The sequence below is a fragment of the Conger conger genome, chromosome 8 (genome assembly GCF_963514075.1).
Source record: "Conger conger chromosome 8, fConCon1.1, whole genome shotgun sequence".
Taxonomy (NCBI): domain Eukaryota; kingdom Metazoa; phylum Chordata; class Actinopteri; order Anguilliformes; family Congridae; genus Conger; species Conger conger.
In genome coordinates this window covers 32,962,376-32,981,964 of record NC_083767.1, presented here as the reverse complement: position 1 = coordinate 32,981,964, position 19,589 = coordinate 32,962,376, and the positions used below count along the sequence as shown (strand labels likewise).

Sequence of the window (19,589 nt, the reverse complement as noted above, 5' to 3'; positions counted from 1 at the left end):
ACAGCACACGCGTACGCGCAAAAAAACACACTCCGCGACCCCGTAGCCTGAAACTTAAGGACGGCAGGAACGCGACCCTGCGGGAACGAAGATGAGGTCTCTGCAGAAAGTGTGAATCTTTAATGGTGGAAACAGTAACCCTGCGAGCAGAGGGCAGGCCGAGCACAGCCAGGGCAAGGGCTCTAAAGAGCCAGTGCACGGGAGTTCACAGGAAGCACATAAACCCGTCTCAGGAAGTCACGGCAAGGGCTCCAAAAGGACAGGAACAGTGCGGCATATCCTTTCTCTAATTACGCGATAAAGTATTCATCAGCTTTATTAACCGCATTAAAACGAAAGCGGAGAGTCTTTCGGCGACAAATTCGGGAGCGAAACGTCTGAGAGCGAACGTGTGTCTGCACTTCAGTCACCACTTCAACAGAGATGGAGGAAGTGGGCCAGCCTGTTTGAGGGGGGCAGGGGGTGGGCAAGACAGAGAGAAATAATGAGAGTGTGTGAGAGACCGTGTAAGAGAGACAGAGTGAGAAAGAGAAAAAAAGACAGATAGAGAGAAGGGGGGAGGGGATCATTTATCTGTGAACTCCTGGCTAACAGCTACCTATCTGTAACAAAGGAAGGAAAGTCTGAGCGAGCAGGCAGCTTCCTGCTTATGGCCCGCAGCGGGAATGCTGGGAAATAACACGCCGATGATTGTTACAGCGTCACGGACCTGACGGACGCCAGCCGCACAAAGGGTGCCCGTGTGGAGCTCACGGCCAGTAACCGGCCCCTGCCACGGTGGCCCCTCACACACACGCCTGGGCCTGCCAGTCGACGCCTCCACCCCCGGCCCCGCCCATCCGGCCGAGGCCAGCCGGGATTCGCTGAGGGTCTGTTTCGCAGGTCCTCTCCCCCTCCGAGTCTGCCATCACCTCCAGCAACCCCAGTGTAAAATCCAGCTCGAAATGTCCAGCTATCAGTTTGAGCTGGTCAAACCACGTTGGTTCAAAACCTAGCTTGAGCTGTTTTTGTTTTTTTCAGCAGGGAAGCTTAGCGCTCGTGAAGGTTTGCTAGTTTATTTTCGTAAAGCATCTGTTATGTCCTTTTGTTCTTTTTTTTTTTTTTTTTTGGATAAGCAGGGTATTTACTGCTCAGCATTGCCAGATGCTAGCGTTTTTATCCCCTGAAACATTCCTCAAAATGTTTTCCATACAAATGTCCCCTCCCATACAGACTTTGCCCCATACCACCAAAACCTCATTTTAAAATCCCATATCTACCATTGAGTCCCATTACATTTTTTACTCCCAGCAAATTTCCCCATATATGGGGGAAAACTGTAACTTTGGCAATCCTGTTCCTGCCTGGCCCAGAAGCAGGAAGAACGCGTACCAAAAAAAAAAAAGAAGGAAATTCCATCTCTGCACTTTTCTGCGGTGATGGAATGAACCCAAGATGTTTAATAAAGCCAAAATGCCATAAAAGTATAATATAAATGATTTATGCCTGGCAGGAATCTCCACACAGGGGCTTGCACTGCCCAATGGTGGCCTTATGCAGTTTGTTCTGTCACGGAACAATATCTTCAGAAAGAAAAACTCAAAAGCTCTCCAGTGGAAACAGGTTATTAATCTTCTAACAACTCCCTTAAATGTTATAACCATGTCCGCCTGGATACTGCCGCCCAATCAGACGTGACTCTGTAATGAGCTGTCTGCCTGTCCGCTTGCAGAGGAAAAGGCAGCGGAACCCAAAAAGTCCAGCTGTCCGATACAGATAGTTTGCCTCTGTGGCTGCTTGAATCTTGAGTGCTAGCAGTAGGACTCATTTCAACATCAATAAGTCAGCTTGGCCTTTAAATGAACGTCTCTGATCATTGAACTATCAGTCTGCGTTTTTTTAAATGTGAAAAATAATTACATAAGTCTGTTTCCATAGTTCTCAGTGAAAACTGATGCTGGCACAAGCCTAAGTCTGCAGCTGAGAAGAAATGATGTATGCGGTGTATGCTGTATGCTTGGACACTGGCCTACGTTTCCTAGGGTTATCAGAGATATCACAGATAGTGCACCACCCTTCAAAGCCCACTTCAAGAGCTGCCACTAGATGGCTACCCTAGAAAGGACAGAAGTCCTGCCCTGTGAACAACGTGTGTTGTATTAATCCTAGCATGCCAGCCATTTAAGGGCACATTATGGCCAATAGGGTTCCTATGCCCGTGGTGTTTAGTCCTTTCTAGGGTAGCTTTTAGTGACAACTCCTACTGAGCGCACCATGCGAACTGCCTCACCTGAAACTCAACCCCAGAAACAAACGTTCCTTCTCTGGTTAAATGTGTTCCTTTAAAATGATGGAAAACAAGAACCAAAATGATGTCCAAGCAAAAAATATTGTATGAGCAAAAAAATAATAATTAAGGCATTGAAAGACTAAGTAATGAAAGACACTTTTTTACTTAATGACTCTATGGGGAAAAAATGATTTAACAGTTAGTACATTTTACAAATACAAATTAATTGTATATTGTATGTAATAATTACATCAAAATATTAATGTAATAAAATGTGCTCATTGTTGTTCAAAAATGGTCTTTCACAAAATTTTCCCTGACTACCAGTGAAGGGAGAATCATTTACATAACATTTAATTGAATAAAAGCCATTTGGTTAGTCCCAATTAATCTATGTCAAAAGTTAACACAATAAGGCCTGAATACACTGTTCAACCCCATTCACTGTCCCTTTATTAAAACCTGTAAAGTTTGGCTGAATATTATGGGAAAGAAACACCCCAGCCTTATAGCCTTACGTCTTTTAACCCACCGCTAGATGTGTGAGTTTATCTATGTATCTGTGAGAAAATACACACACACCTTTTTTGCCTCTAAAACCTACCAACTTAGGCCTTTTCGACAATTTTTATTCGTATGATTTAAAAAAGAAGTCAAAAACTAAAAACAGCCTGGCATCATGGGTAATCAAAGCCAGAGCTGCATTCTTTTCCCTGGCGATTACGGCACAAACTGGCCAAACGGGGCCAAAACCTCCTCAAGATATCAGCTTGTTTAATAAAGGCAAAACTTTTTCCCCGACAACCAAGCCAAGCAGGCAGCTCAGGTGAGCCAATCAGGGACAAGAACTGGAGTCACATGGGCCTGTGCATCACAGCCTAATCTGTTACCCAGATGTCTTTAATTAGACAGAAGAACAGGGAGAGAGAACGGGCAGCTATTTAAGCACTGTGCTTTTCTTTCTTTAACTCACTTTAGCTTTCTTTCTCTTTTTCCTTTTTAACTGCAAGTTTCTGGAAAAGAAATGAACAGAAAAATCGAGTTTTATTTTCACTGAGGTCATTCAAATAATGTGCTTCCCTTCAGCAGCGATCTGGTCCAGCTCTCTACCATAAAAAGATGCAGTGGTTGTGCATTTTAATTATTTGTGATATGCACTCATTTTCCTTTACGTATTTGGGCACGAATGGCACATAGATGCACATAAAAACACAACTTGTATTAGCTTTTGTAATTGCAAACAGGGCCAGAATGTTCTGCAAATTTTCGCTCACTGTCTTTTTTCAGGCTGCTTATTCAATACGCGCATTCATAATCCATAATAATAGTTTCATTTATGAAGAGAACTCATCGGTAAAGTTACTTGGCTTGACGCACTGAGAGCATCCTCCTAGTTCTGAAATAATTTAACATATAGAAGGCCGACGATGAAAATGTGAAAATGACCGCTGTGAAGCTGAGTAACGTTGGATACAGAGCATGACCCTAAAGGGGGGTACCCCCACCCCACCAAGAGGTCGCTGAGTTCACTGACTCATCTCAATGCAGGATCCGTGTGGCAGCGAGCGAGCGCCCGCTGAGTTCTGAGCATGTTTTACTTTTTCCCGGAGGAGCCCTGCGGCCCGCTGAGTCTACACACCACCTGTCAGATTCCTTTCCTCCCTGCTCTAATTGGCGGTAAACAAAAAAAGACTGTTTTTATTACGATTTCACTGCTTACTTCAAAGCATACCGGGAAAGGGAACCAAACACCTGCTAGGGCCGGTGGAAAGGGGATCGATTTTATCACCGAATTACACAGTAACGCAGAGCCTGTGTTAGGATACAAGAAAATAAGAAAACGGTGTCTACACTGAACTTGGTAACCTCAGCCGGCTCCGTAGGAAGTGTCTTGCCTGCAGTGCTGTTCCCCATGCGACGGCCAGCTCTATACTAAGTGCCCTGGCTGTAGAGCTGTTCTAGGCTGGGTGCACGGGCCTTAGTTGGCTCTGTACTAAGTGCCCTGGATGTAGTACTGTGCCCTGTTGGATGTGCGGGCCTGAGCAGGCTGTGTCGAGGGGCAGGGCATCTGTGCACTCCTCTTTTGGAAAAGCCATAAAAACAAGGGAAGATAACAAAAAACCCTCCCGGACTTCTTCTGTGGTGCCAGCGTATCTCTCCCCGTCTGCAGGCCTGACATCAGAGACCATTCCAGTACTCTCTCCCGCAATTCCACAACCCTCCCACAGCCTCTTCCTAGCTCCCCTCTGATCCTAAATTATCCGGGCTGGGGGGGGGGGGGGGCGGGTGAAGATACCGCAGCCTTCCGAACCCATACCTCCGTTACCCATCGCAATAGGGAGGGGGGTACCCAAGGTGCAAGCTGGGTGGGAACCCCACCACCCACCCTTGTTTTTTTGATGTCATCAAATGTCAAACAGCCTGCGGTGCTTAACTGCAGGAGTGTTACGGTACATGCGAGGAGAGATGAAGCTGACCCAGAAAGACGTGGAGCAGGCCAGACACCCCCAGGACTGCCCTCTAGTGTGGCACGGCGCAGTGCAGTCAGCCCGCAGGGGGTATCTATAATACATGTGCCGTTTATGGGACGTGCTGTAGTCTACATTCTGAAAAGATACCCTTTGAGTTATCTTTCACAGCCCTAACGTTTCTTTCTCCTTTACTAACTTCCCTCCCCCCTCCGTCTGCCTTTTCCTATTTCCTTGCTCTTTTCCTTTCTCTCATTCTCCATCTCTGTCTTTCGCAGGTGAAACTGTTCTCCGGCTCTTATTGAGCCCTTTTGCTCCCCGGCTTAGTGCGCTGTAAAGTGAAGAGATCCTGTAAATCTCGCTAAAGCAGAACAGGTACAGTTCGAGAGCTCTGAGGTTCTCAGTGTGACTCTGCATGAGGATGGAACATGAGCAGCAGCTGCACCAGCAACCTGCAGAACAACGCCGCACAAATGGTACCTGTCTGTTAGCGCATGTATCTGTTTGTGTGCGAGTGAGAATGTGTGTGTGTGTATGTGGGAGTGTGTGCGTGCACGTGTGCGTGCGTGTGTATGTATCAGTGTGTGTGCATGTGTGTGCGGGTGTGTGCATGTGTGCGTGCACGTGTGCGTGCATGTATGTGTGTGCGTGCGTATGTGTGTATGTATCAGTGTGTGTGTGCATGTGTGTATGTGTACGCACACATACCTATCTGTGTACACGAGAGAGTACAGTATGTAAATGTAAATGGTAAATGGTAAAAATCCAAAGCGCTGTACAATTGATGCTTCTCATTCACCCATTCATACACACACTCACACACCGACGGCGATTGGCTGCCATGCAAAGCCCCGACCAGCTCATCAGGAGCATTTGCGGGTTAGGTGTCTTGCTCAGGGACACTTTGACACAGCCTGGGCGGGGGATCGAACTGGCAACCCTCCGACTGCCAGACGACTGCTCTTACTGCCTGAGCCATGTCGCCCCCACGTATGTATGTGTGTGTACATGCGAGTGTGTGTGTGTGAGAATCTGTGTGTGCATAGGTGTGAGTGTGTGTATCTGAGTGCGTGCACATGTGTGTGTGTTGTGTCAGTGTGTGCATGCATGTGTGTGTGTATGTATGTGTATTTGCACACACACGTACCTGTCTGTGTACATGAGAGCGTGGACAGTATGTGTGTGTGACTGTGTGTTCAGCATGTGTGGACGCATCAGATATCTGATGACATAGGTACCGTCTGCATTGATAAACTTTTAGAGGTGTTTCTGTGCATTCTGCGCATATTGATTTGTGCGGTGTCTTTTAAGATGATCTGAACTGCTCATGCTCTTAAAAGCAAACCTGGAGAATATTTATGGGGGTGCTTTTTGGACATGTTCTTCTTTGTGTGAGCGAATATAATGAATATAATGAAAGTCTAAAGTCTCCACATCCACCAAATCCCCACAATATTATGCCTGTATCGACACAACAAAATGTTCAATGTTAAATCACCTCTGGTTTAACCTTGTTCTCTGATAGAGCGTGCTTGATCCTTCTTGGCTATATATACACCCCATAAACTCAGAGTTAAATTAACGCAGAACATTTTGCTGTGCTCTGCAACATAGTCAAAATATCCTTTTCCAAATAAGCTTCTTCTTTTTTTCAAAATGGTTTTTATTGTACTTTAGACTCGATAGATGGTGGCTGATGATATCCAAGCATTCTGTCATGAACTCTGAAGAGATCTATTACCCCTGGACTGGAATCCCAAAATGAAGGTTAAAATGTAATAAATAAGGCCGGGTCTGCAGCCCACTTTTCTCTTCTCTGCATGATCGCGCAAATAAACCTTTTTCTGTCATCCCGCGCATTTCTGAGAAATGAGTCATCGTGCTTTGAGGCCCCGAAAGCCCTGTAATCCAGCAGTCCGTCTTGTCTTCAGGACGAAATGGATAAAAGGAGATATGAACACGCCCTCTCTTGGATACGGGTGACCGTTACATAACCTTTTAACCGATGTGGTCCACTGACCCGCTAAGCTATTTTCCCTGGGTGTCCGATGCTGGCACCCTGCCTGAAGTCATGTGTAATCGTTGCTCAGCGCGAGTCCCCCCACACACACAGTAATACACACGAGCTGCAGCTATCTGAAAACTCATTTTTTGTAAAACATTCAGTGAAATAAGTGTACTGATGTGCCAAGTCCTGAACTGCTACTAACCTCTCAAAGAGAGCAGCCCCTTTCTGGTTTAGACAAAGTGCGAATGGGTGTGCCAACAAATTCTTTTTGGGCAATGCTTTATTCGAAGCAGGTTGTTGTAATGCTCTCATGAGCTGTAAATAGTTGCATAACCCTGCATAACACTATGAAACTGACACAAGGTTATTAAACACATACAGACAAGAATGTTGTCACGATAACCTGACATGTACTGTACTATGAAACCCATGTCATATGGGATGATTATAACATTCATATATGCTTATGACAGTGCTTATGTTATGATGCATTATGAAGCAGCTATTAAGGCATTATGAATGCGACTTGTTGGACTGTTACTGCTCTACTCCGCTGGCTCCCTCTGGGCACATGCTCAGTGCTCTGAAATCGCAGGGCTAATGAGGCGTGACAATCAGACGCAATGTGGAAAGGAACCCATGTCTCAAGAGAAAACAAACGTCCACCATTTTATAGCAGACGTCTGGTCCAACCGGAGCTCAGTCCACAGCTAGTTTATTTATTTATTTAGCAGCCGAACATCAACCCCCCCCCCCCCCCCCCCCACTACTCACCCCCAACATTTCTGGACAAAAAGCCAATAAATGAAATGGTGAAAAAATCCGGAAAATAAGCAAGTCGTCATACTATAATCATTTAGTATTTGGATTTCTTTCAACAACTTATTGCCAAGGACTGAACAGAAGGCCAGTGCCCAGGAGAGGGATCCAGAGACCCGGGAGAGAGAGAGGGGAACGGGTGCCTGTCTTGCACCCCGATCCCCGGGTCAGAGGGCGGGGTGATGAAGGGTGTCAGGTGACCCGCCAGTGTCCTAAAACGGGTATCGTGGTCACTAAGCAACAGGCACAGGACCAGTGGCCCCCCAGGTCCAGGTGGCCCACCAGAAAAGCAATCACGTAGAGAGAGGGAGAAAGAGACAGAGGGGGGGGGAGAGACGGTGAGAAGGACAGAGGAGGGGAGAGAGAGAAAGCGAGAGAGACAGAGACAGAAAGACAAGGCTAGAGGACGGGAAGAGAGAGATAGAGAGAGAAGAGCAGTGGGGAGAAAGACAAAGAGAGACAGAAAGAGAAGGAAAGAGAGAAAGAGAGTGAGGGAGAGAGAGAGAGTAACATGAGTGCCCACACGAGCAGCTGCCACACAGAATTCCCAGCTGAAGTCCCCAGACGGAACGCGGGCAGAGCCGGTAGCCGTGAAGACTGAGCAGCCGTGCGACTGGCTGGCGTCGGTTTCCTAGACCGGGGTGCAGTTAGCCACGCCTCCCCAGGCCCACAGCGGCAGGACGAGAGGCGTGGCCTCAGTGAGGGTCTACAGGATTCTGAGCTGCAGAAGGGTATGGGTTCTAGTAAACGAAAGAGGGGGGGTTGACGCAGTCTTTGAAATTCAGTTCTATTTTGTGAAAAAAAAATTAATCTACTGTCCAGTTCAGCCTTGGACAAGGGCACAAGGAGCACAAGTAACCTGACATGCCTGTCCCTGAGTGTGGGAAGAAACCGGAGTGCCCAGAGCAAACCTACACAAACACGGGGAGAACATGCAATCTCCATGCAGAGAGGATCTGCCAGGCTGGCATTTGAACCCAGAACCTCCTTCTTGCGAGACAAGAGTCCCACTAAGCCACTACACTGTTTATTATTATTATTATTATTATTATTATTATTATTATTATTATAGCCACACTTCAGGGGCATCATTGGCTCAGGCGGTTAGAGTGGTCGTCTGGCAGTCGGATGGTTGCCAGTTCGGTTCTGTCCAGGGTGTGTTGAAGCTGGTTGGTGCCTTGCATGGCAGCCAATCACCGTTGGTGTATGAGTGAGTGGGTGAATGAGAAGCATCAATTGTACAGCACTTTGGATAAAGGCGCTATATGAATGCCAACCATTTACCATTTACTTTACAATTACGGTTAATGAATTGGCATTAAATAATGTAGTTGTTAACTTGAATTAATGATGAACAAATACATTAATTTAGTACAAAATTCAACTTTTCATTAGTTAAAGCATTTGTTAACAACTAACTAAACTATTTGTTACATAATATTTATGCATGAGCAAATCATTAACTGTCTTTTTCATTCCAATATGAATTGGCAAGAACTAATGTAGTTCTTGACATTAATTACTGATGTACAAATACATTAACAGAGCTGTCCAGATTAACTTCTCAGTAGTAGTTAGTTAACTATTAACTATATTGTTCTTGCCAATTCATGGATCCTTATAGTAACGTGTTACAATTATTATCATTATTATTATTATTATTATTATTATTATCATGATTATTATTATTATTATTATTATTATCACTGCCTGATAATGAAAATGAGATGGGGGAAATGGGGGAAGGACATTACTTCCTGGCCTGTGGATTTCCAAGAAGACTATCCACCAATCACCATTGGCATTGTTCTGTTGGTGGCTACCTATGTCCTCTGTGATTGGTGGAGCCCCTTCCTGTTTCCTACTAGTGAGGTGATGTCACAATGTTTTATTCTGTTGGATTATTGCTGGTGTAGGGCTGCATTAGGCTGCAGTGTGAGACTTGGTGGCTGGGACAGTGTGATATACACCAGGCCCAGGCAGGGGAGAGGGGGCTGCTGGTGTTCTGGGCTCAGAGGTCTAGGCTGTGAGGTCTGGGCTGTGAAGTCTTGGCTCTGGGCACTGCACTCCAACAGGGAGAGAGTATAGCAAACAATAACAGGACACCTTTATCTGCTCTGACCATCTGTGTCCTCTATTGTGATGTCTAAGAATACTGCCAGGAATGTGGAAGCACTGCTCGGCTCAGCTCAATACACACACGCACACACACACGCGCACACACACACACACGCCATCACCATCAGCAAGGCAAGGACAGGTCAACTTGATACCTGTGAATTGGAAAGAGCTAACTGTCTGCTGCAGGTCAACTCTGTTTATTTCCAGAGTGCAGAGTGCAGTGCTTTCAAGTGGACAGAAAATGTAGACATTAAAATGAAATATGTGGACATGGCACCTCATCTCCAAAACATCTCTTTTTTTTGGAATGGGAAGGGGAAAGCCATTATTTAGAGATCGAGACAGAGAAATCAACTTTTTGGTCTTGTGCTATCCAATCAAAATGGCAGCCGCAGCAGGCTCATTCTACTCTCCAGTCATATCCCTAGACTGGGATCACGATCACGATCACAAATAAAACACATTACGTAGACTTGTCTTTGTTCCTGTCACTCCAAAAGAACACAAATAAATAAATAAATAAATAAATACATCTATTGGAAAGACATTATTTCTGGCTTTGGAGCAGAGAGAATATAAAATGAGTGCTCAGACAGGGTAAACTGCTATTTTCATTGGCCAGCGACATCCTGCAGTGGTACTAGATTTTCCAATCACGCAAAGGCATAAATCACCGAACTGTAGCATCTCACCTTAGACATAACTGATCCTTTACCAAAACAGAACGGCAAATTAGGCTCAACTAAGAGAGTTATAAAAGTACCCAAACACCTTTTATAAGCATTAATGCTTGCAGCTACTGCAGAACTGGGAAGGTCATATCATCCAAAAGGAAACAATCATTTCAGAGAACATCAAATCAGAGAAGTTTAAGCTGAAACATTTGAACAATAAAAATAAATGACTTGCAGTCCTCTGGCATGCTTAAGTCATCCCTCACCAAGCAAAATAAAACGTCGCTATAAAAATATACTGGACTACAAACTCAAAAAATGTGGTTTGTAATCAGAATAAGTACCAAAATCGGATAGTTATTCTTTCCAGAATACATTTAGCTTTGACTTTCTGTCTTAAACGTTTAAGATAGAAACACAAAATGGCAGCAGTTTGAAGTTCAAGCAAGTTACACGAGTGTTCGCAAAAAACAAAAGCACAAATTCGGAGAAAATCATTCTGGAATTAGTTCATACTATACAGTTATTTCCCTTCTTTACAATACGGTACAGGAATTGATATTAACTCATGAATTATTTGATGTACAAATGCATGAATTAAGCACAAAACTTTTCATTAGTTAATGTATTTCTTAACGACTAACTTATGTATTAGTTACATTAATATTTATACATTAGCAAAACCATAGGATAAATGTATAATTAGTTAACCACTAACAAATACATTTTCATTCCAATATAAATTGCCATTAACTAATGTTGTTGTTAAGGTTAATTATGTCCAAATATGTAAACAAAGCTGAACAACTTAACTTGTCAGCAGTTAGATAGTTAACAACTACACTAGTTCAAGCAATTCATGTAACATTGCTGTAAAGTGTTACCCATGATTGTACTCAGAGGCTAAAAGCCATTTTAAAATGTCAGCAAGTTTAACAGTAATAGTGCCAAAAACAAACCAAAAACATTTTTATTTGTATTTTTTCCTCTAAAGCTGCAGTGAAATCATCTTGGCTGAGCTTGAAAAAAAAAGGATTTATAAATGTGTAACACTGAGCCTGTAATAATACTATTTTAGTTTCCAACTGAAATTTCCAAAAACACATACATACATACATAGAATTTGTTCTCCATTTTCAACTAGTCCTCCAAACTAAATTCAGGATTTCTGTAACTGAAAGAGTTCACTGTCCCAACACAACCTCCAAATGACATCCCGTCCCAACAGAACCCCCAAAACACAAGCTGTCCCAACACAAGCTCCAAAAGACACCCAGCCCCAAGACAACCTCCAAATCACACCCTGTCCCAACACAACCCATTATTGGCATTTGGCAGACACTCTTATCCAGAGTGACATACAGTTGATTAGATTAAGCAGGAGACAATCCTCCCCTGGAGCAATACAGGGTTAAGGGCCTTGCTCAAGGGCCCAACAGCAGTGTGGATTTTATAATAGCTACACCAGGATTAGAACCACTGACCTTGCGTGTCCCAGTCATTTACCTTAACCACAACGCTACAGGCCGCCCTACAGGCTGCTACAGGCCGCCCCAAAACACTCCCTGTCCCAACACAATTGCCAAATGACACCCTGTCCCAACAGAGCCCCCAAAACACAAGCTGTCCCAACACAACCTCCAAAACACACCCAGTCCCAACATAAACTTCAAATGACACCCTGTCCCAACACAACCCCCAAAACACTCCCTGTCCCAACACAATCGCTAAATGACACCCTGTCCCAACAGAGCCCCCAAAACACAAGCTGTCCCAACACAACCTCCAAAACACACCCAGTCCCAACACAACCCCCAAATCACATCCTGTCCCAACAGAGCCCCCAAAACACTCCCTATCCCAACACAGTCCCCAAATCACTCCCTGTCGCAACACAGTCCCCAAATCAAATCCTCTGTAGCCTACCCCTGCCCTCTTTCCTGATGGTTAGGAAAGATACTGATACTAAATAATGTATTTTGTAATGTAACTCTTAAATGTGGAAATACTTTTTCTTCTTTTGAAGACAAATTCAAAAGTAAGCCACAAGTAAGCCCTTTTTTGGCAAAATTAGGAAAATATCATTTTACAATTGTTTCCCGCTGACTGCATGATTAGGAATCTGGGTTTTATCTAAATAGCAAATAGTCATATTTTTCTGCTTCTAGGGATTTGCTATTTTCAAATGCTCAGCTGGCAACTTTTTTTCCAGGAGTTATTCCAGAATTAACAAATGTTGCAAGCATTGACGTGCATCTTAGCCAAGTAATGCAATTTTGGTTTGGTTTGGAATTTTTAATCAACCTGGCAATGCTGCCATTTAAGCCTGTGCAGTTGGACATCTAATATGAAACCAGTCTCTGCATCTCTGGTTTACTGTAGATTTTTAGCCTTTTCTACCCCCCATTGGGCATTCACCGAGGATTTTAACTTTTTAACATGCACTAGAAAAAAGAAACTCAATGCAACACCTACATACTGCAAAAACATGCAACATCAATATATGTCTGTCTCGCAATCCATCTATCAATCCATCTATCAATTTGTTTATGTGTTTGTCTCTCTGGCTTTGATATAACACACATTCAGTTTCTATGACTAATGCCAAAAACATTTCTGTTGTTCCATTAACTTAAAAAAAATATATATATATAGTATTTACTTGGTGCCTACTCATAAGGGCATGTGAGTGAGTCACAGCAGGGATGCAGTGGGAATGGGTTGTGCTTCCCATAAAACGTGCAGCGCTCACAATAATCACCAGAGCATTCTGCCTTTTGGGAAATGGAACAATGAGGTCAGTCTGCCAAAACCAATCTCCACTTCGCTCATACTGTGCAGCCCTTCAACATTCAACACAGAAACATAGCACTTAATGCAACATAAGAGCCCAGAGAAACCTAGTCCAAACATAAACACACTCGAATGAGAGGTCAAGATGTCAGAGACGGGGAAAAACACTGAAGTGAATTATCTTACAAAATACCTCCTGAGCAGATACAGGTACAGTATCTATAAAATGCAGTCAAAATGACAGAGGTGCATGTAGTCTGAATCTTACAAAAATTGGATAAGTTGTATTACATACAACTGTTGACTGTGATGCAAGAATGTACACATAATGTACACATATAAAACACATTTTTACAAAAAAGTTTTACAAAAAAAATGTAATTGAATTTAGATTACAATATCTAAAACATTATATCACTTCATGAATATAGGCACAAAAATATTCATAAACCTTAGCAGATCCAGCAAATAGCCCCAGAAAAGCAGTAAAAAGTGGGGTGGACTCACCTCTGCTTTCTGCGTCCTGGGCTGGCTTGCCTCGGTCTCGATAGCGTACACGCCCACCAAGTAGAGGTCTGAGCCCTGCTCTCGGTCCAACTCGGCAGCAGTCTGTATCATGCCGGTGTTGCGGCCGATGGTGAAGAGCCGTCCGGCAGATTTGTCTCCGCACCGCACCGACACAATGTAAAATTCCACCTTAGCCCCTGAGCCTCGGGGGCTGGAGGCGTCCAGCGAGATGACGTTGGTGCCGGCGGGCTGGCCTTCTTTTAGGATGGTGATGTATTTGGGCTGGGAGAAGACAGGCCCATCGACGCCTTGCAGGATGACGGTCAACTCCGTCCTCGAGGCTCTTCGATCCGAACCGCGGTCAGTGGCCGAAACAGTCAGGCTGTAGACCAACCGCGAGGGTTCAAGCCGGGAGGCCACCCGGATGTCCCCGCTATAGCGGTCGATGACAAAAGTGTCCGAGTCACCCTGCACCATCTCGTACTCCACCTCACCATTGGCCCCCTCGTCCGGGTCGAAGGCCATGACGGTGGTGAGGATGGAACCCACCACCACAGTGGTGTCGGCCACCAGGGCGTTCTGGGAGACGAAGGAGGGAATGTTATCATTCTGGTCTGTCACCCACACCGTCACGTTCTTCAGAGCGAAGCGGCGGAACTCAGCCGGAACCGCCTGGTCCGTGGCTTTGACGGTCAGCTCAAATAGGTTGGAGAACTCCCGGTCAATCTCGCGGCAGGTGCGTATGACCCCTGTATTGGGATCGATGGTGAAGTGGCCCCCACGGGGCATCTGCTGCATGATGGAGTACTCAAGCTGCCCGTTGATGTCAGCATCTGTGTCCTGAGCAGTGACAGTCATCACAGAGGTGGCAAGAGGCAGGTTTTCGGGGATAGACTTAAAAATGTCCCCCGGGGGAAAGCTTGGGGGGTTGTCATTGAAGTCCCGGACATGAATGACCACAGGGACTGTGGACGACTGGGATGGTCTCCCATTGTCCTTGGCTGTAACATTCAGTCTGTAGAGTGCCTGGGTCTCATAGTCCAGTTTCTTGACCAGGAATATGCTGCCAGTGTTGGGGCTGATGCTGAAGGTGCCATGGTTGTTGCTAGCAGTGATGCTGTAGATTATCTCTGCATTATCGCCAGAGTCTGAGTCGGTGGCTGTCACCGAGGCCACCAGCTCACCGATCCTCATGTTCTCCAGGACGTCGACAGTCAGAGCAGCCTTGGGGAAGGACGGTGAGTTGTCGTTCTCGTCCAGCACGCTGACGCTCAGCATGCAGGACGAGGACAGGGGCACTGCCCCGGCGTCCACAGCAATGATTTTTAGGGAATAGGAGGCAGTGGCCTCATAGTCTAGGCCTCCCACCAGGGCGACCTGGCCTGAGCCGCTGTCAATGCTGAAGCGGCCCTCTTCGTTCCCTTCCTCAATTTGGTAATGGACAAGCCCATTCCGACCCTCATCCACGTCTGAGGCGGACACGCGGAGAAGCTGGGTGCCGTTCTGTGCCGACTCAGAGACAGAGGCTTGGTATATGTCCTTGGTGAACCTGGGTAGGTTGTCATTGACGTCACGCACGTAAACTTGCACCTTGGCGTGGTCATGCAGAGGTTTGGGCAGGCCCTGATCAGAGGAAATGACGGTGAAGCTGAACACCGCCGCCCCCCTCTGACGCATCAGTCCTTCGCGGTCCAGCTTTAGCGTGCTGGTGAGCTCCCCTGTGATGGCATCCAGCTCAAAGTTTGCCTGCGGCGTCTCGAAGGCATACCTCACCTCACTGTTTGGCCCAAAGTCCCGGTCCTCGGCAAAGACACGCCCCACTGGTGATCCCCGTTCTTGCTCCTCCTCGAAGTGGAAGACGTAATTAGTGCTGTTGAAGAGAGGTCGGTTGTCATTCACATCCTCCAGAATCACTGTTATGTTGACAGTGGCACTGAGAGGCTCCACAGCCCTGTCGGTTGCCACCAGCAATAGGTGGTAGCGCTCCTGCACCTCCCTGTCCAACTCCGCCTTGATGTACAGTTGCCCGTCAGGGAAGATGCCAAAGATGTCACCGGCATTGCCACCTACAATGTCATAGGCGATCTCTCCATTCAAGCCTGAGTCCTTGTCGGTGGCCTCCACCTGGAAGAAGCGGCTGTTCACGACCTCCGACTCTGGAATAGTGACTTCATAGGACAGCTGGTCAAAAACAGGGGAGTTATCATTCACATCGTAGACGCTAACTGTCAGGATCAGGCTTGATGAGCGCTGAGGGACCCCTAGGTCAGACGCCAAGACCTCCACCTGGTACGAACTGGTGGTTACCTCCAGAGGCCCCGTCAAGGTGATAAGTCCGTGTTTTTCATGGATGTGGAAGAGGCCCTTAGGGTTCTGTTTGAGGCTGTACGTCAACATCCCATTGCTGCCATCGTCTTGGTCTGTGGCTTTGGCTTGGAATATATGATGACCCGTGCCCCAGTTTTCAACTGCGCTAACATGCTCCACCGCATGTGGGAAATAGGGCGCATTGTCATTCAGGTCCTTGATTGTTATATTGACGAAGGCTTGGCCTGTCACCTCCCCACCCTTGGCTATGACCTTGAGCTGGTAGAACGCCTGCTCCTCCCTGTCAATCTGGCTGGCGGCATTGATAACACCTGTGGCTCCGTCAATGGCAAACACGCCCCTCTGGTCCCCGGAGGTGATCAGATAGGTGATGTTGGTGTTGAGGTCCAATGTGGAGGCCGACACAATGCCAATGACGGAGTGTAGCTTGATGTTCTCAAAGATGACAAAGCTGTAGATCACCTGGGAGAAGGTGGGCGGGTTGTCCTGTGTGTCGATGACGGTGATAGTGACAATAGCCTGGGCACGAGAGTGGAGTCCACCACCATCCGTGGCTCTCACCTGCAGCTGGTGGGCTGTCTTCTCCTCGCGGTCCAGTGGCACCAGGGTTGTGATCTGGCCCGTGTTGGCATTGATGTGAAATTTGAAGTTATCTCCCGCCGTCATGGAGTACCTGATTGTCCCGTTTCTGCCCAGGTCTGGATCAGTGGCCGAAACGGTGGTGACGTAGGACCCTGATGGCTCATTTTCTTTGATGTTGGCGAAGTACTGCACCGGGTAGAAGACAGGCCTGTTGTCATTGATGTCCTGCAGCATCACATTCACCTTGCTGACTGAGTGCAGAGGGGGCAAGCCGCTATCTTTTGCCTGGACGGACAGCAGGTAGGATGCCTGGTTTTCTCTGTCCAGCTCTACGGCTGTGCTTAGACGGCCAGAAACTGAGTCCAGACGGAACAGGTTCTGCACGCTGCTTGGGGTCTCGGGATCGAACAAGAACCGTATCGTTCCATTCGCGCCAAGGTCGTCGTCAGTGGCAGACAGCACCAGGAGCTCGCTTCCTGCTGGTGAGTGTTCCACAAAGGAGACGTGGTAAGAGCTTTGTGTAAAAGTGGGGATCTGGTCATTGACATCCGTTATGTTCACAATCAGCTTAGTGTAGGAGACTCTGGGTTGCACCCCCTGGTCCTTGGCGCTGATGTTCAGCACCACCTCTGATGCAATCTCCCTGTCCAGCAGGGCGGCGCTAGTGACCAGGCCACTGTTTTCACTGATGGAAAACCAGCCCAGGCTGTTCCCAGACACTAGTGAATAGCGCAGGTTGGCGTTCTGCCCCGAGTCACCGTCTGTGGCTGAAACCCCTTTGATGTAGCTGCCCTTTGGGACATCCTCACTGATGTCGACCCTGTAGAAAACCTCCTGGAATATGGGGGGGTGGTCATTTATGTCATTCACAAAAATAACCAGGCTGGCATAAGAGGACCTGGGGGTGGGCCTGCCATTGTCAGACACAGAGACAGTCAGGTTGTACGAGGAGATCCTTTCCCTGTCCAGAACACTGGCTACTTTTATTAGGCTCAAATTGGGAACCGGGGAAGTCTGCACTTCAAAGTGCCTCTGTTCGTTGCCCCCTAAAATGGAGACCGATATGTTGCCATTGGCAGCTGGTGAGTCTGAATCAGAGACTGTCAGCAGGGCTACGACAGTGCCAATTTGCGCGTTTTCATCCACAGAGGCAAATTTTGAGCTGGTGGGAAAATATCTAAACTTCACCACTGGGTCATTATCATTGACATCAATAAGTTTGATGGTAGCCTCTGACCTACCTGACAGAGAAGGAACCCCACTATCCACCGCATGAACAGTTAAAGAATATTCCCTCTTGCTCTCATAATCCAGAGTTTCTTTTATTGTTAATGTCCCAGACTTTGGATCAATTTGGAAAGGGCTCCCCTCATCCAAAATGTACCTGATATCTGCATTTGATCCCTCGTCATGATCTTTAGCCGTTATCTGAAGGATGCTGTTGCCAATCGCTGCGTCTTCCAGAACACTGGTTTGATAATCTTCCTCGTCAAAAACTGGCGGGTTGTCGTTTATGTCTTGGATAGTTACGTTCACTTGCAAGTATCCAAAACGTTTTGGGTCTCCTTTATCTTCAACCTCGATCAAGAGCTGGTAAAAAGGGGCCAATTCTCTGTCTAATCCTCCAGTTGAAACCAGATGTAAGAATGCCCCCTCTCCGCTCGGATTCACTGTAATATCCAAACGAAACTTTCCTTGTTCGTTGCCGTTCACAATTCGGTACGTCGTGTGATCTACTCCGTTACTTCCAATATCCGAATCAGTAGCGGTGTCTAGAATCACTTGTCTGCCGCTACTCGCATCCTCTTTGAAAGACACAACAATTGATGCGTCGGGAAACACTGGCGAGTTGTCATTTATATCCAGAACGACAATCCTGACTTCAGTGGGATACGTAGGCTGACTGGATAGCACCACAACATTGATAATGCTACTTTGCAAAACCTCCCTGTCAATCACAGATGTGGTATAAATGACGCCCGTAGTTCCGTTGATCGCAAAGAGCTTGTGGTTTTCGCTGAAGCGGTACGTGAAGCTGGGTTTCGTCTCTATCGTGCCAACATAAGTCCCGATCGGCTGTTCCTCTAGTACCTTAAACTCTTGACGAATTTGACTGGAGGCGGAATGCTGCCATAAAGTCCACAGCATCAGCAAAATCAAATAACATCGGTTGAAACTTCTACCTGCAAACGCCATTGTCAGAATCCCAGTCCACCTTTTTAGGACAAAGTCCTTTCCAACAATTCATCAACTTTGATTACAGTAACAAAGCGCAAAGCATAATATTCATGATGGCACGGTAAATGTGATCTCCAGTTTTGTACTGCCGGATAGTCGAATATATTCCTCACAGAACGTGTCCAAAAGTCCAATAATTCCTTCAGCTGTGTCTCCTTTTCAAACAGAGGAATCCCAACGAAGTGTTCAGCGCATCATCGGGTAGCTCACGCTGCTGTAAGATCCCTTCGCTTTTCGGTTTAAAATAGTCAGAACTTCCCTACTGCGAGAGAACTCATCACCTATGTGTGGTGATTCAAACTTTTCCGTTTTAAAATAACTCTCATCTTAAGTAAAAAAAAAAAAAAAAGAAACAAACCACTGAAGCAATAAATAAAATAAAAAAGAAACTATAGCACTTCTTAGAAGTGTAACGTTTTCCCACGTTCAAGAAATTAAAGGAAAGAAGTTATACACTCGGACGCTGGCTTTCAAATTATCACAACTCCAGCAGCAGCGCAGTCTCAGGGAGAATAACGGGGAGCAAACTTCAGTCATTTAGGCTGAAGCGCTCGGTAGTCCAATTTACAACAAAGCTCCAGTTTTGGAGAAGTCCCGCCCCCCTTCCAGTCTATTGGACGTTTTCGCACAGTCCCGCCCCTGGCTCTATCCTACCTCCATATGTGAACTACAAGTCTTGCCGATGCTTGCGAAGGGGAGTGTCAATCAGATTGAAGGGCAGGCATTAGTACGGTAAGGGAGGAGCAGGTAGAAGACCTGGATACAGGACCGTTAGCCTGCTA

General features: G+C 46.3%; 1 protein-coding gene across 2 annotated transcripts in view; it reads right to left on the bottom strand.

Annotated features, from left to right (window-relative positions):
* Positions 1-18,882, bottom strand: part of fat4 (FAT atypical cadherin 4) — a 115,152-nt gene extending 96,270 nt beyond the window's left edge. For both annotated transcript variants that reach the window (XM_061253194.1, XM_061253195.1), the window contains exon 1: positions 13,660-18,882. In XM_061253194.1, coding sequence (XP_061109178.1) covers positions 13,660-18,765 — 5,106 coding nt within the window. In that variant the 5' untranslated portion in view covers positions 18,766-18,882. The remainder of the gene's footprint in view (positions 1-13,659) is intronic.
* Positions 18,883-19,589: the final 707 nt, after the last annotated feature.